The 14,621-nt window shown below is 37.8% G+C and overlaps 1 protein-coding gene across 2 annotated transcripts in view; it reads left to right on the top strand.

Annotated features, from left to right (window-relative positions):
- MGAT4A (alpha-1,3-mannosyl-glycoprotein 4-beta-N-acetylglucosaminyltransferase A) overlaps window positions 1-14,621 on the top strand; it is a 111,203-nt gene that overhangs the window by 76,047 nt on the left and 20,535 nt on the right. For both annotated transcript variants that reach the window (XM_082643271.1, XM_082643272.1), the window contains 3 exons: window positions 8,705-8,751; window positions 9,540-9,653; window positions 11,401-11,476. In XM_082643271.1, coding sequence (XP_082499397.1) covers window positions 8,705-8,751; window positions 9,540-9,653; window positions 11,401-11,476 — 237 coding nt within the window. The remainder of the gene's footprint in view (window positions 1-8,704; window positions 8,752-9,539; window positions 9,654-11,400; window positions 11,477-14,621) is intronic.

The raw sequence follows: 14,621 nt of genomic DNA, 5'->3' as shown, positions 1-14,621 counted from the left end.
GCTCCATTGTAGTCAGAGAACAAACTTTGCATGATTTTAGACCTTTTAAATTTATAAATACTTATTTATGGACTTGTGTATGGTCTATCCTGATAAGGTTCCGTGTGGTTTACAAAGAATGGATTCTGCTTTTGTCGAGAGGAGTGTTTTATAGAAGCCTGTTAGGTCAAGTTGGTTGATAGTGTTGTTCAAGTCTTCTGCAGACTTGCTGATTATCTGTCTAGTTATTAGTTGTTTCTATTCTCGATTTTAAACCGCAGATTACTGTCTTGGTGCTTCAGTAGTATTTTTGGCCTGTAATTTTTTTAGAAGGTAGATTTTAAGATGTTTACTTATGCATTGGTTATAAATCACAGAAATGCCAGTCAGGAAGAAAGTATATGTGTGTATATATATATATATATATATATATATATATATATATACATACACACACACACACATATACACACATATATGTCTATGTATGTATAATATCCTATAAAACTTGCTTGTAATTCAACAAATATTTACTGACGCAGCGGTAAGTGTTAGGCATATCATCGAATAAAACAAAGCCTGTGCCCCATGAAACTTACATTGTAGAGAAGGACAGATAAAAAACAAATATATGATGTGTTAGATGGTAGAGAATGCTACGGAAAATAAATCAGAGTAAATAAGAAAGGGAGTACAGGGTTGCCAAGGGATGGTTTATTAGAGTGGTCAGGACATCCGAGCAAAGACCTGAAAGGTGCAAGAGTTGCACAGTCCAAGCAGACTAACAGCATGTGCCAAGGCCCTCAGGTGAGAGCATTGCTGGGCACATTTTGTGAAACAGCAAGGAGAGGCCTGTGTGGCTGGAGCAGAAAAGGTGAGGGGCTTAGCAGTAGGAGTCGGCAGAGGAGGAGTAGGTTGGGCCGGATCACTGAGCACGCTACAGGCCATCGTGAGAACTTTGCTTTTACCCTCAGTCAGGAAACTGTGGCACAGTTTTTTTGTAAAGGGCCACATGACAAATATTTTAGGCTTTGCAGGCCATACAGTCTCTGTTGCAACTGTTCCACTCTGCTGTTGTAGCCCCGAAAACACCAGAAACAATATGTAAATGAAAGGATGGGGTTGTGTTCCAATAAAATTTTACTTTATGAAAACAGGGAGTGGGTCTGTCTTGTGAACTGCTAATCTTGAAAGCCATTTGAGGGTTTCAAGTAGAGAAGCCACTTGACTTAACGTTTTTTTTTTTCTTTGAAGGCACTTAAAAAACTTTATTTTGAAATAACTTAGATTTACAGAAAAATTGCAGAAGTAATGCAGAGTATTCCCTTCACTGCTCTAATGTTAACAACTTATGTAGCCAAATAATCAAGACCAGGGAATGAACATTGATATAATACTATTAGCCAAACTGTAGACATTATTCATATTCCACTTTTTTCCACCTAAGGTCATTTGTCTGTTCCAGTGTACAATCCAAAAGATCACACCGCATTTAGTTGTTCTGATTCCGTAATTTCCTCCTTTTTTAAAAAAAGTTTATTTATTTTTGGCTGTGTTGGGTCTTTGTTGCTGCGCACGGGCTTTCTCTAGTTGTGGCGAGCGGGGGCTACTCTTTGTTGCGGTGCACGGGCTTCTCATTGTGGTGGCTTCTCTTGTTGCGGAGCACAGGCTCTAGGCGTGTGGACTTCAGTAGTTGCGGCACGCGGACTCAGTAGTTATGGCTCGCGGGCTCTAGAGCGCAGGCTCAGTAGTCGTGGCGCACGGGCTTAGTTGCTCTGCGACATGTGGGATCTTCCCAGACCAGGGCTCAAACCCGTGTCCCCTGCGTTGCCAGGCGGATTCTTAACCATTGTGCCACCCAGGAAGTCCAATTTCCTCCTATCTTTGACAGTTCCTCAGTCTTTTCTTGTGTTTCATGAACTTGGAGACATTTCATGAGTACTAGTCAGTTATTTTTGTAGAATGTCTCAATTTGGGTCTGTCTGATGTTTTCTCATGATTAGATTGCAGTTATGCATTTTTGGTATAACTCACCTTTTAAAAGGATCACAGTGGCTGCTTTGGAAAGGGCAGAAGCGAGGAGCCTACTTAGAAAACTTGTAATAATCCAGGCTAGGCTTGGAGGTGGTGAGAAGTCATCAAACTAGGAACATATTTTGAATTGAATGGGTTCTGATCACAAAAGTTTGAGAACTGTTGCTGTAGCATCAGCCGACTGTTAGGAGAAGGAAAGGAAGAAAGGCTATGAGAGATATATTGAAAATGAAGAAGTAGGTTTCTTTTTTTCTCTTGTGAATCCTTTTAACTTCCGCTTTCTTACTTTTATCTTTGAACAGCTTGACTATTTTAGAAACTACAAGCTAACTGTGGTATTTGTTAGCCTCTGTTGGTACATCTGCACTGGATTTAAAGAACCTTAAAACCAAGCACTAGGTGTATAGGAATAGCTTTTCCTTGGACCCCTAGGGAAACAAAATTTATTATGAGCTGCCAGCTCCATTCTGGCACAGGCCTGTCATTTTAGTCCTTTTGATTTGTCACTTGTACACATTCTCTTTTTGGAATTCTTGGAATTTTTGGAATTCTCATTGGTTCTTTATTATATAAAAATGACGTCTGCTTCCAGCCATGATGGAGTTAATAAGGACTGGGCTTACCTTCGTGCTATAAGCAACTAAAAAGCTAGACAAAATATACAATCCAGTTGTTCTCAGACAGTGGACAGCAGGCTGTGCAGGATGTGATTCCCTGAGAGAGAGAAATGAGCACCACGATTGTCCCAACTTTCTGCCTGGAGATATTTCCAGATCACGTTGCAGGAAGGGGAATCCCGAAGAGAGCAGCTGGAAATTGCAGAACAGAGTTCCAGAACAGAGACGCTGAACAGAAAATGATGGTGCCTTTGAGTCTTTGTTGGATGGGGACCCACATACACAGGGTGAAGCTCCACAGGTTTGGAAAAAGGATGATCAGGGAGCTGCAACCTGACCATATCCCGTTGCTCACGTAGGATGAGGTTGACCGGCCAGAACAGTAAGCCCCTGGTGATAACCCAGGGCGTTCAGTGGAGACGACAAAGGAAGTGGTTATTCTCAACCCACCCCAGCAAAGCTTAGAGGCCTTTAAGGATCAGCTGATCCACAAATAACTGCCTGCTGGAATAAAGTTCAGCGCTTTCTAAAAGAAGACAGCAAAATCAAGACACTCAGCAGTGTGCATTTGTAATGTCCAGTATCAAATAAAAAATTGTTATTGTTAACCAGAATGCCAAGGAGCCCCCAAAAAAGTGACCCATAACTAGAAGAAAATTTAGCCCCTAGGAACAAGGATAGGGAAGACTTGGAACAGAGCTATCAACCGAGTGATATAAAGCCATCAGAGGTTATTTAGAAGATAACCAGCAAAGGTGGTGGATATCATCCTTATTATTATTATTATTTTTTTTTTTTTGCGGTACGCGGGCCTCTCACTGTTGTGGCCTCTCCCGTTGCAGAGCACAGGCTCTGGACGCGCAGGTTTAGTGGCCATGGCTCACGAGCCCAGCCGCTCCGCGGCATGTGGGCTCTTCCCGGACCGGGGCATGAACCCGTGTCCCCTGCATCGGCAGGCGGACTCTCAACCACTGCGCCACCAGGGAAGCCCCATCCTTATTTTTATGGCCTATTTCCAGTGACCACTTGGTGGCCTGTTTGGCTAATTCAACCTTCCTGTCTCACCAGGACTTGTCTTTTCCAGTACAGCAGTGCAAGCCCAGCTTTCCTGCTCAGCATCGCATTGAGCAGCACCCCCCAGTCTGTACATGTGTATAATAATAGCATATTATACCCTCTAAAATATATACAAAATAGAAAATTTTACGCTATGATCTACTCCAGTGGATTATCTTGCACATACCCTGTCTAAGGGCAGAGGCAAAGCCCTAATTAACATATCAATTAATTTACAATATTCCTCTTAGTATTTTCTGTTTATTTTTGTCGATTTGAATAGAAATATGTATCAGATTTGGGCTCAGATGTCAAATCTTCAGACTTTCTTTGACTATCCTGTTTAAATAGGTTGCTTCCTTTTCTCTATTATTGCATACCAGTTATATAGCACTTAATAAATATTCAGTTATAAATATATATATATAATTTTGGTTTTCTTTATGGACTGCATCTTCCACAAATTTTAAATTTCACAAGGCAGAGACCTTGTCTATTTTATTTGCTAGTCTAAACTCAGAGCTTGATGATATGAATATGATACGGATATAAATATCCCCAATTATGGTGTAGACACCAAGTAAACATTTGTAGAATGAAATGATTGGAAAGAAGATAGTAAATTTACATATGAAGGACATTTTTAAAAATCAATTTTTACCTTCAAGTTATTTAAAATTCAGTCCTCTTAATTTTATGTTCTTTTTTGATCTAGTGCTTAAAATTTCTTCCTTCTTTTTCATCTGGCTAACTGTTTTACAACTGGTAACTGTTTAAAGTTTCTGACATTTGTAACATTTGTTTATCTTTCATAGGAGGTTGCCTCTAACTTTCTGTTTTATTCTTTGGCCCATTAGAAATAAATTTCTATAATTTATTTATAAAAGTATCTTCACTCAGATTTCTAGTTCACATATTTGTTCTTTGCAGTATTACTGAACACAACAGCTATAGCATATTCAAAAGTGATGTGTTATTTTATATATTGATTTTAATTGAAAGTTTCCCTGAAATCATATGACTTTGTTTCAGTTTCCTGACTGCCGTGACATTTGGCAAAGAATTATTTCTTTTCCAGTTGGACTTTATAAATTACTGATTTAGAGTAAAGATTGGAATTTATTACTGTCATTTCATCTAATTTATACACTACTGGTAAAATTGATTCCTAAGCCAAGTGTATATGTTGATGAATTGTTACGTGTGTATGACTCTATGCTGATGAATTGGTGTCAGTATTAGTGACTTACTTGAACCTGCTTTTATGCTTCTTAAACTTTTCCTTATACATCCCTAAGAGAAGCTGCTTGACCCATAGTTCTGTATGCACAATCTGAAATACTTTTTTTTTTTACATTTAACGTTTTTCTGTCTCTTAGTTTTTGTTTTTGATTATTTATTTATTCACTTTTTGGAATCACATAACATACAACTCACCTATTTAAAGCCAGAGTTCTGTAGCCATCATCTTAATCAATTTCTGGAAGATTTTCATCACCTCAAAGCGAAATTTCTGCACCCCTTAGCCATTACCCATTAATACTGCTCTCCCCCCAGCCCTAGACAACCACTAATCTACTTTCTGTCTCTATAGATATTTTTTAAATACTGGACATTTTATATAAGTGCAGTTATAAAATGTGTGGTCCTTTGTGACTGGCTTCTTTCACTTAGCATAGTGTTTTCAAGGTTCATCCATGTTGCAGTATGTATTAATAAATCCTTTAGTTTTAATTAAAAAATTTAATTTTACTTAACCATGAAGAAGGCTTGATTTCTCCGGGAGTGGGGGGAATGCTCTTTCTTCTTTTGCTATGTATGTCTACTCTTTTTCCCACCTGTCCCAATCATTATCACTCACATACCCTAAGAATATACATATCTCATTTATAGATTCACAGATATGTTCTCAGAATTGGAGGACAATATTACCTTTTTTTTTAACATCTTTATTGGAGTATAACTGCTTTACAATGGTGTGTTAGTTTCTGCTTTATAACTAAGTGAATCAGTTATACATATACATATATCCCCATATCTCTTCCCTCTTGCATCTCCCTCCCTCCCACCCTCCCTATCCCACCCAACCGGGTGGTCACAAAGCACGGAGCTGATCTCCCTGTGCTATGCGGCTGCTTCCCACTAGCTATCTATTTTACATTTGGTAGTATATATATGTCCATGCCACTCTCACTTCGTCCCAGCTTACACTACCCCATCCCCATGTCCTCAAGTCCATTCTCTACGTCTGCATCTTTATTCCTGTCCTGCCCCTAGGTTCTTCAGAACTTTTTTTTTTTAGATTCCATATATGTGTGTTAGCATACGGTATTTGTTTTTCTCTTTCTGACTTACTTCACTCTGTATGACAGACTCTAGGTCCATCCACCTCACTACAAATAACTCAATTTCGTTTCTTTTTATCGCTGAGTAATATTCCATTGTATATATGTGCCACATCTTCTTTATCCATTCATCTGTTGATGGACACCTAGGTTGCTTCCATGTCCTGGCTATTGTAAATAGAGCTGCAATGAACATTGTGGTACATGACTCTTTTTGAATTATGGTTTTCTCAGGGTATATGCCCAGTAGTGGGATTGCTGGGTCGTATGGTAGTTCTATTTTTAGTTTTTTAAGGAACCTCCATACTGTTCTCCATAGTGGCTGTATCAATTTACATTCCCACCAACAGTGCAAGAGTGTTCCCTTTTCTCCACACCCTCTCCGACATTGATTGTTTGTAGAATTTTTGATGATGGCATTCTGACCATTGTGAGATGATATCTCATTGTAGTTTTGATTTGCATTTCTCTAATGATTAGTGATGTTGAGCATCCTTTCATGTGTTTGTTGGCAATCTGTATATCTTCTTTGGAGAAATGTCTATTTAGGTCTTCTGCCCATTTTTGGATTGGGTTGTTTGGTTTTTTTTGATATTGAGCTGCATGAGCTGCTTGTATATATTGGAGATTAATCCTTTGCCAGTTGCTTCATCTGCAAATATTTTCTCCCATTCTGAGGGTTGTCTTTTCATCTTGTTTATGGTTTCCTTTGCTGTGCAAAAGCTTTTAAGTTTCATTAGGTCCCATTTTTTAATTTTTGTGCTGGGAAAACTGGACAGCTACACGTAAAAGAATGAAATTAGAACACTCCCTAACACTATAGACAAAGATAAACTCAAAATGGATTAAAGACCTAAATATAAGGCCGGACACTATCAAACTCTTAGAGGAAAACATAGGCAGAACACTCTAGGACATAAATCACAGCAAGATCCTTTTTGACCCACCTCCTAGAGAAATGGAAGTAAAAACAAAAATAGTACCTTTTAAGAAGTCTCCACAGGCCTTTAAAAAAGATTTCAGGAAAAAGCATTCTTTTAATTTAAAGCAGTGAAGCCCCCGACATCTCAGAGACTTCCTGTCTTATGGGCAACATTTAAGAGTTGGGGAGAGGCAAGGAGCGGCCTGAATGGGGACAAAGACTGGCCTGGCTGTGTGTTTCTAGGCCAGTTAGTTACATGTTTACTTTCTTCAGAAGAGCCCCACAACCACTCCCTTGGCTGATACCAGGTAGGGTCACTTCTGGTATATAATGGTGACACCAGTTACCGTCGCTTAAGTGAATCTTTTGCTAGTTGCGTCAGTTAACATGCAACATAAGGATTATGTGTAGTTTTAGATATGGATCACTTGCATTTCATAAATTTTATTATACATTACATAATAGATCTATGTTCACATAAGCTTATTCTTCTTAGCCGCCCTCTTGGATAGCTTACTGGACGGGGAGCTGGACTTGTTCAACTGTATTCCTGTTTCCTTGGCTAGGCAAATCACTGGCTCTCAATAAACGCTTATCAAATTGAATTTCACGTATTACTAAACTCATTAAAGGTTATATAAACCAGACTTGATTATGTTCTCTAAAATCATAGCCTGATGAATGGTAGGATGTGCTTGGGTTTACGTAGGGGAAGGACGGAGGGTTTTGAGCTGTGTGCTAGTTGTTTCCATAGTTCTTTAAGAGTTTGATGGATATGGTCTTAATAAGTTGTCTCACTCCTACATCTTTAACAATAAAAATAGGAATTACTTTCAATTAACAGAAATTAAAGTTAAACTACTTTTCCAAAAAGCCTCCTCTAAAACAACTTTTTATAATTCAGTAGTTTCGTAATTTCCAGTGTTAAAACAAACCAAAAAGATAAAGCTCATCTTCCTCAAGTATTAAGTGTTTTGGCCGTCTTTATAACATAGATTGTACTAGGGATATCATTGATTCCTTCTAACAGTTGAGTATTTTAAGTTGTCACTGTAGTTAAAATTGGTCGGGAGTATTGGCTCTCCACTTGTATGTATAATTTAGAAGTTTACAGGTTTGATAAACGTTTTTTTCTGACTGATTAAAGTACTTTTGACTTGGGTTCTCATTATCAGCTTAATAATAAAATAATAATACAGAATAACACTGCTTTTTATTACATAGCTTTATCATGTACTGTCATAGTGTCTGAGGTATTATTTCCTCCCAACCCCCCCCCCTTTTTCTTTAAATAGGATAGGAAACTGAGGCTCAGAGCTTGACTTTCTTTAGATTATACAGGCCAGTAGCTAGAGAGGCAAATCTGGAACCTGGGTTTTATGATTCCAAGTGGAAAAATCTTTCCCTATAGCGTTCTGCATCTGTTATTTATTCACTACTTACAGTTTGGATATTGCAGAAGAAGTAGAAATAGTTTCTGTGCTCACTTTTTTCTACTGAATTGAACGTAGACAATTGAAAACAATAAAAACTTAAGAATCTGCTTATTGTATGAGTTAGTACTCAGTGATATATAGCAGTGCAATACAGTAGAATACAGAAGTGCAAATCCCATAAGTTGTCTGAAAATTTCATGTTTTCAATGAATGTTTTAATCATTAATTTTGAGTTCAGAATTAAAAGTTAAATAAAATATAAAGGTAAAAATATAAAAACATGAATGTTTGTATAATTGTTTTTTTCTCTCCCAGACAGATATTGATTATGTAAATGGTGTTGTAGCCAACCTGGAGAAAGAGTAAGTTCTTCTTAATTATGGAAATGAAAATATTCTATTTACTACTATCTCTTGGCTTTGTGCTAAAAGAAAACACCTTCTTTTACAGTTCATTTTTTCTGTGGAGTTCAGTGTTCACTGGACCACCTATCATTGGTCTTTTATATTATCATAAAGTATGTGTATGTATATCAAGTTATCTGATGGGACACATTGGTGTATTTCATTTTGGAAAAGACTTGAATGTCATATATATGTAACACTATCAAACAACAATTTTTAATCTTGAAGACAGTGAACAGAGAGTCATATGAGATCACTTAAATCTTTCACCCTCTGTTTAGCAAGAAAAAAAAATTTCTGCTGTCAGGGCAGCTAGTCAGGTAGCAGTTTCAAACCTCAGTGCTAAACTATGTCTAAAAATCTGCAAAGGTTTATTAACAGTTTATTTTGAGTGGGGCACATAGCAGGTAACAGATGGACAGCTTAGTAAGTTGCAGATACCATTAGTTTTTATAATATTGTCTTCGTAGTTTTAAGAGCAGTATCATGAAATTAGTCCTGATATGGGTTTCTTCATTGAAATGTATCTCTTGTTGCCCCCAAAAGACATATCTTTTACTTTAAAAGGAAAGACAAAAGAGAAGCAAAGGTGCTTGTTTAAGATAATGTGGCTCTACCTTTGTCTATCAATATGCTAAAACCAGAGATCTTTTTAAAATGTATTTTTATGTTATACATATAAGTTGATCATTAAGATATAAAATCCCACAGAACTTAAATAACTCAGCCAACCTTTCTCATGATAGATTTTCTAAAGAAATCAGTTCTGGCTTGGTTGAAATAATATCACCTCCTGAAAGCTATTATCCTGACTTGACAAACTTAAAGGAGACATTTGGAGATTCTAAAGAAAGAATAAGGTAAGCCTGTGCACCCTTGTGAGTATAATAGGTAAGAAATGTCATCCTTGTTTATCGAAGCTTAACTCATTTTAGGGTTGAGCTAATTAGTTGAGAGCTAATGACTTTTTGATTATTTTATTGGAAATTCTGTGGAGTTTCTGATGAGAGATTGAATTTGGTAAACCTAATGAATTTTATAACCGTGCTGCTCTGTGTCGTTATAACTTTTCTTAAGAGTATATTCAGTATAACTCAGAAGTTAGTCCAGATAGAAATCTCATGTCTGTGTGTAACATAAATGAGAACAGATCCAATAAAAGTGATCAAAACAATAATACTCTTGTGCAGAATTGTATTGCAATAAAATCATTAGTCAATTGAATTTATTTATCTCTGAATCTCTAAAATTGAAAGAGAAACTTTCCTTGTGTTGTTATTAAAGACAAAGTAAGCTAAGAGATATTGGCATTATTTTGGGGTTGCCTATAACCAGAAAAAAGGACAAAAACACTGTGTTGGGAAGAGATTTATTGTATTTCTTGAGTTGTTAATTTGTCACAAAAACAGATATGTCCCTATAATTGGTTAATTATCTCTCAATAAATATAATGTTATTTTAAAAATTTAGGATTGAATTTGTTTGAAAAAAACTATGGATAGACCCATTAAATTCATATCAGTTGGTAAGGTATTTTCTGGAGAAGTTTACTTAGTGGTTCAAAGCTTTTATTGTGTGCTTTTTTTTTAAAACTGGCTTTTAGAAAAACCACTTCTCTTTTTAACATTGGTCAGTGTGTTTCTGTAGACTGCCAAGAATTCACCAAAAGGACCTAATATTGTAAATTTTAATATGATGTTTTGGGTTTTTAAAGCATTTTTACCTGTATGTGAAGCACTAGCTCCTAGAGACATTAAGATATTACTGGAAAAGGGGGCTGTGGTCAAGAAAATTTGGAAAATATTGGATTAAAAACTTTTTTTCAACAAATGTATTTCCTGCTGAATGTTTAAATGCCTCTAATATACTAATACGTCTCTAGAAGAGGAATATGTGTCCTTCCCAAACTTACTTGACATTAGATTCCTTTTTTCCTCAGGACACCTTGAGGATTAGTGTTTTTGAGAATATATTTAGATAAAGCCTTCATTAGAGAAGAGTGAATTCTCATTCACTCTCTCCTAAGTGGATATATCCTGTATGTGTGATATCCATCCATCTATTTATCTACCTATCTATCTTTCTAATACATAAATATACATTGTGTATATATATAATATTGTATATACAATATGTGATGTATATATTGCATATATGTATATATTATAAAATATTTTATATATTATAAAATAGTATACATCTAACCTTATTTTGCTAACTTTGAGTCTGATTCCTAACTTATTTTTATTTTTTTTTTGGCTGCGTTGGGTCTTCGTTGCTGCACACAGACTTTCTCTAGTTGTGGCGAGCGGGGGCTACTCTTCGTTGTGGTGCGCGATCTTCTCATTGCACTGGCTTCTCTTGTTGCGGAGCACTGGCTCTAGGCGTGTGGGCCTCAGTAGTTATGGCACGCAGGCTCAGTAGTTGTGGCTCTTGGGCTCTAGAGCACAGGCTCAGTAGTTGTGGCACACGGGCTTAGTTGCTCAGCTGCATATGGGATCTTCCCGGGTCAGGGATAAAACCTGTGTCCCCTGCGTTGGCAGGTGGATTCTTCACCACTGTGCCACCAGGGAAGTCCCTAACTTTTTTTGAAAATTTTTATTTCAGATGGAGAACAAAGCAAAACCTCGATTATTGTTTTCTAATGATGTATGCTCAGGAAAAGGGCACATATTACATCCAGGTAAGTGTGTATTTGTTTTTTTTTTCACACTTTTAAAGAAAGAGTAATATGAAGGGTATATTTTCATTAAAACGAAGTTTTGAAAGCATAAACCCTCTAAAATATATAAGATCATAACAGTATGCCAGAGCAGAAGGGTTGATCACATCACTGAGAACATGGGCTCTGCAGTTCCACTTGCTGGTTTAGTTCATAATTATTTTGGTGGTCTTATGGTAAATAGTTGTTTTGTGCGTTTCAATACATTTTCATTTGTACTGAAGATAATAAAGCTGACATTTAGTTCTAATGGTGCAACTTTTAGCAGCATGGCTAAAAGAGTAAGTCCATCATGGTAAGGGTTTTAAGTTAGCCAGGTAGGCAACAACTTAAGTGATTCTAGGAAGCTCTTATTTCTTTCAAACCTCATTCTCCATTTAATACTTAAGCTTAAATTTCACCACTGGAATTTCACTTCTTTAACCAAACGTCTTTACCCCTTGTTCAAAATGCAAATACCCCTGAGAGGTATATGGCACCCAAAGCCTGTCAATTATTTTTTTTCCAGTATAAAAAGTTTATTAGATCCTCTCCTGGGTGGATGTTTGGATGAGAGTGGCAAGAAGCAGCCCTGGGCCCTGAACAGGAAGGACATGATGAAGCAGCTGTTGGCAGGGGCTGGGGAGGGAAAGAAGGAAGAAAAGAGGCTGGCATCACATGGGAAGGTGGACTTCTTGAGGGCAGACTTTGTCTCCTTTGACACTGTACCTCGGGCCAGCTGCATTCAAGTGTGCGTGAACCCTTCCTTGGTTCACAGGATGGAAAATGGAAATGATGATAGAGTACAACATTGTCTATAACAGGATGCAACAGCTGTGCATATAAAAAAACACAATGTCCTAGATATAGGTAGTCCCTTTCCTCTAAATACGTTAGAGAAGTCTGATTTTAGTTTTAAGATAATAATTGCACAGCATTTTATTTTAATGTATACCAAATATTATGGTTGTTGAACCTTGCTCTTTGTTCTGGGGCCAATATATAAATATTTACATTATGGTCAAGAACTTTATAGAGAGAATTTAAAAGTGTAGCTATATCACTTTTAAAATTTGTTTCCAGTTTTCCTCCAAGGGAAGAATTAATGGAACCTTAAAGCTTTTGGGGGGAGTGTAGGAAAAGTTAATATTTAAAACTTGAGAAAAGGATGGGGGTTAAGAAAGAGGATGGTAAGGAAAACGTCCCCTAAGCAGGGTCAATATATGATGTATTATAACAACAACAGCTGCTATGAACTAACATTTATTGCATGCTTACCATGTGTCAGGCATTGTTCTTTAAAATTTATGTTTTTCACATATTAACTCATTTAATACAACCCTTTTTATAACAAGAGTGTACTGTACGTACTGTCTTAAAGCCTGTTTTGCTGTCATTTAACATACTGTAGACACCTTTATTATGCCAGTAATTATAGATTGGTATAGTTTTTAATTGCTTCTTGAAGTACCATTATTCAGCTATCACGTTGATCTTATTGTTGGTCACTAAGATTGCTACCAGCTTTTCAGGTCTTTCACATATGGATCCACTGAACATTCTTTTTTTTTTTTTTTTTTTTTGCGGTACACGGGCCTCTCACTTTTGTGGCCTCTCCCGTTGCAGAGCACAGGCTCCGGACGCGCAGGCCCCACGGCTGTGGCTCACGGGACCAGCCGCTCCGCGGCATGTGGGATCCTCCCGGACCGGGGCACGAACCTGTGTCCCCTCCATCGACAGGCAGACTTTCAACCACTGTGCCACCAGGGAAGCCCCCACTGAACATTCTTAAAATTACCCTATTTGCCCAAAAATTATGCCTCAGAAAGGAGGGAGTTGCTTTACCTTCAGGTCTTTACATAATGTATAGAATTCTCTCAGTGAGTTCATTATGATGTACAAAGTATTGTAATCCAGACTTCATAATTATCCCAGGGATATGACTTCAAGATTGCATATGTTGGGGGTGTATCCTACCCAAGACTTTTTTTTTAAATTTATTTATTTTATTTATTTATTTATTTTGGCTGTGTTGGGTCTTTGTTGCTGCGTGTGGGCTTTCTCTAGCTGCGGCGAGCAGGGGCTACTCTTCATTGCAGTGCACAGGCTTCTCATTGCGGTGGCTTCTCTTGTCGCGGAGCACGGGCTCTAGGTGCGCAGGCTTCAGTAGTTGTGGCATGAGGGCTCAGTAGTTGTGGCTCTCGGGCTGTAGAGCACAGGCTCAGTAGTTGTGGCATGTGGGCTTAGTTGCTCCGCAGCATGTGGAATCTTCCCGGACCAGGGCTCGAACCCGTATCCCCTGCATTGGCAGGCGGATTCTTAACCACTGTGCTACCAGGGAAGTCCTCTACCCAAGACTTTTAAAGAGTACTTTAAAAAAGGCAATAGAGGGAATTCCCTGGCGGTCCAGTGGTTAGGACTTCATGCTTTCACTGCTGAGGGTGCAGGTTCAATCCCTGGTCGGGGAACTAAGATCCCTCAAGCCAAGCAGTGCGGCCAAAAAAAAAAAAAAAAAAGCCAGTAGAGACAGCAGTTACTCTGTGGTCATCACAGATGTACATCTAAAGGGAAAAGAAAATGTCAGCTGCCCCAGTGTTTTGCTTGTGGTTTGTAATGAAGTTTCCCATTACAGCAGCACACCCGGCTCCATAAAGTGCTATATCACAAATGACTTGGACTTGAAGACAGTCTTCTAGAAAACCGTATGATGATGCAGGCACTTCATAGGTGGTACTGCATAGTTCTTCCTTTATAACATAGTGATGCACTTTGTTGTCAGGTTGTCCCACTTTTAGTGATGCTGAGATTTAATCACTGGGTGTAGGGTTGTCAGTCTCATCTCTCCTTTATTAAACAGCTCCCAGCAGCCATTCCTCCTATGGTTTCAGTTTCCATTGATTATTTTCCCCCAGATCGCTTATTTCATTAGAGGTTGCCAACTGGTAATTTTCTAATTCTAAGAATTGTAATGTTCTTATAAGTAGAGTTCTTCTATAAGGGACTCTCCCTTAACCATTCGGTTATCTTGAAAAATAGTTCACAAAGGAAGGGAAGAATAAATGCTTGATTCTTTCTCTTAGTTAATTTTTATAGTTAATACCATAGCAATCTCCAGTGGTGACCATTT

This window comes from Mesoplodon mirus (assembly GCF_964341445.2).
Source record: "Mesoplodon mirus genome assembly, chromosome: 14".
Lineage (NCBI taxonomy): Eukaryota > Metazoa > Chordata > Mammalia > Artiodactyla > Ziphiidae > Mesoplodon > Mesoplodon mirus.
This window is presented reverse-complemented; position numbering and strand designations above follow the sequence as displayed.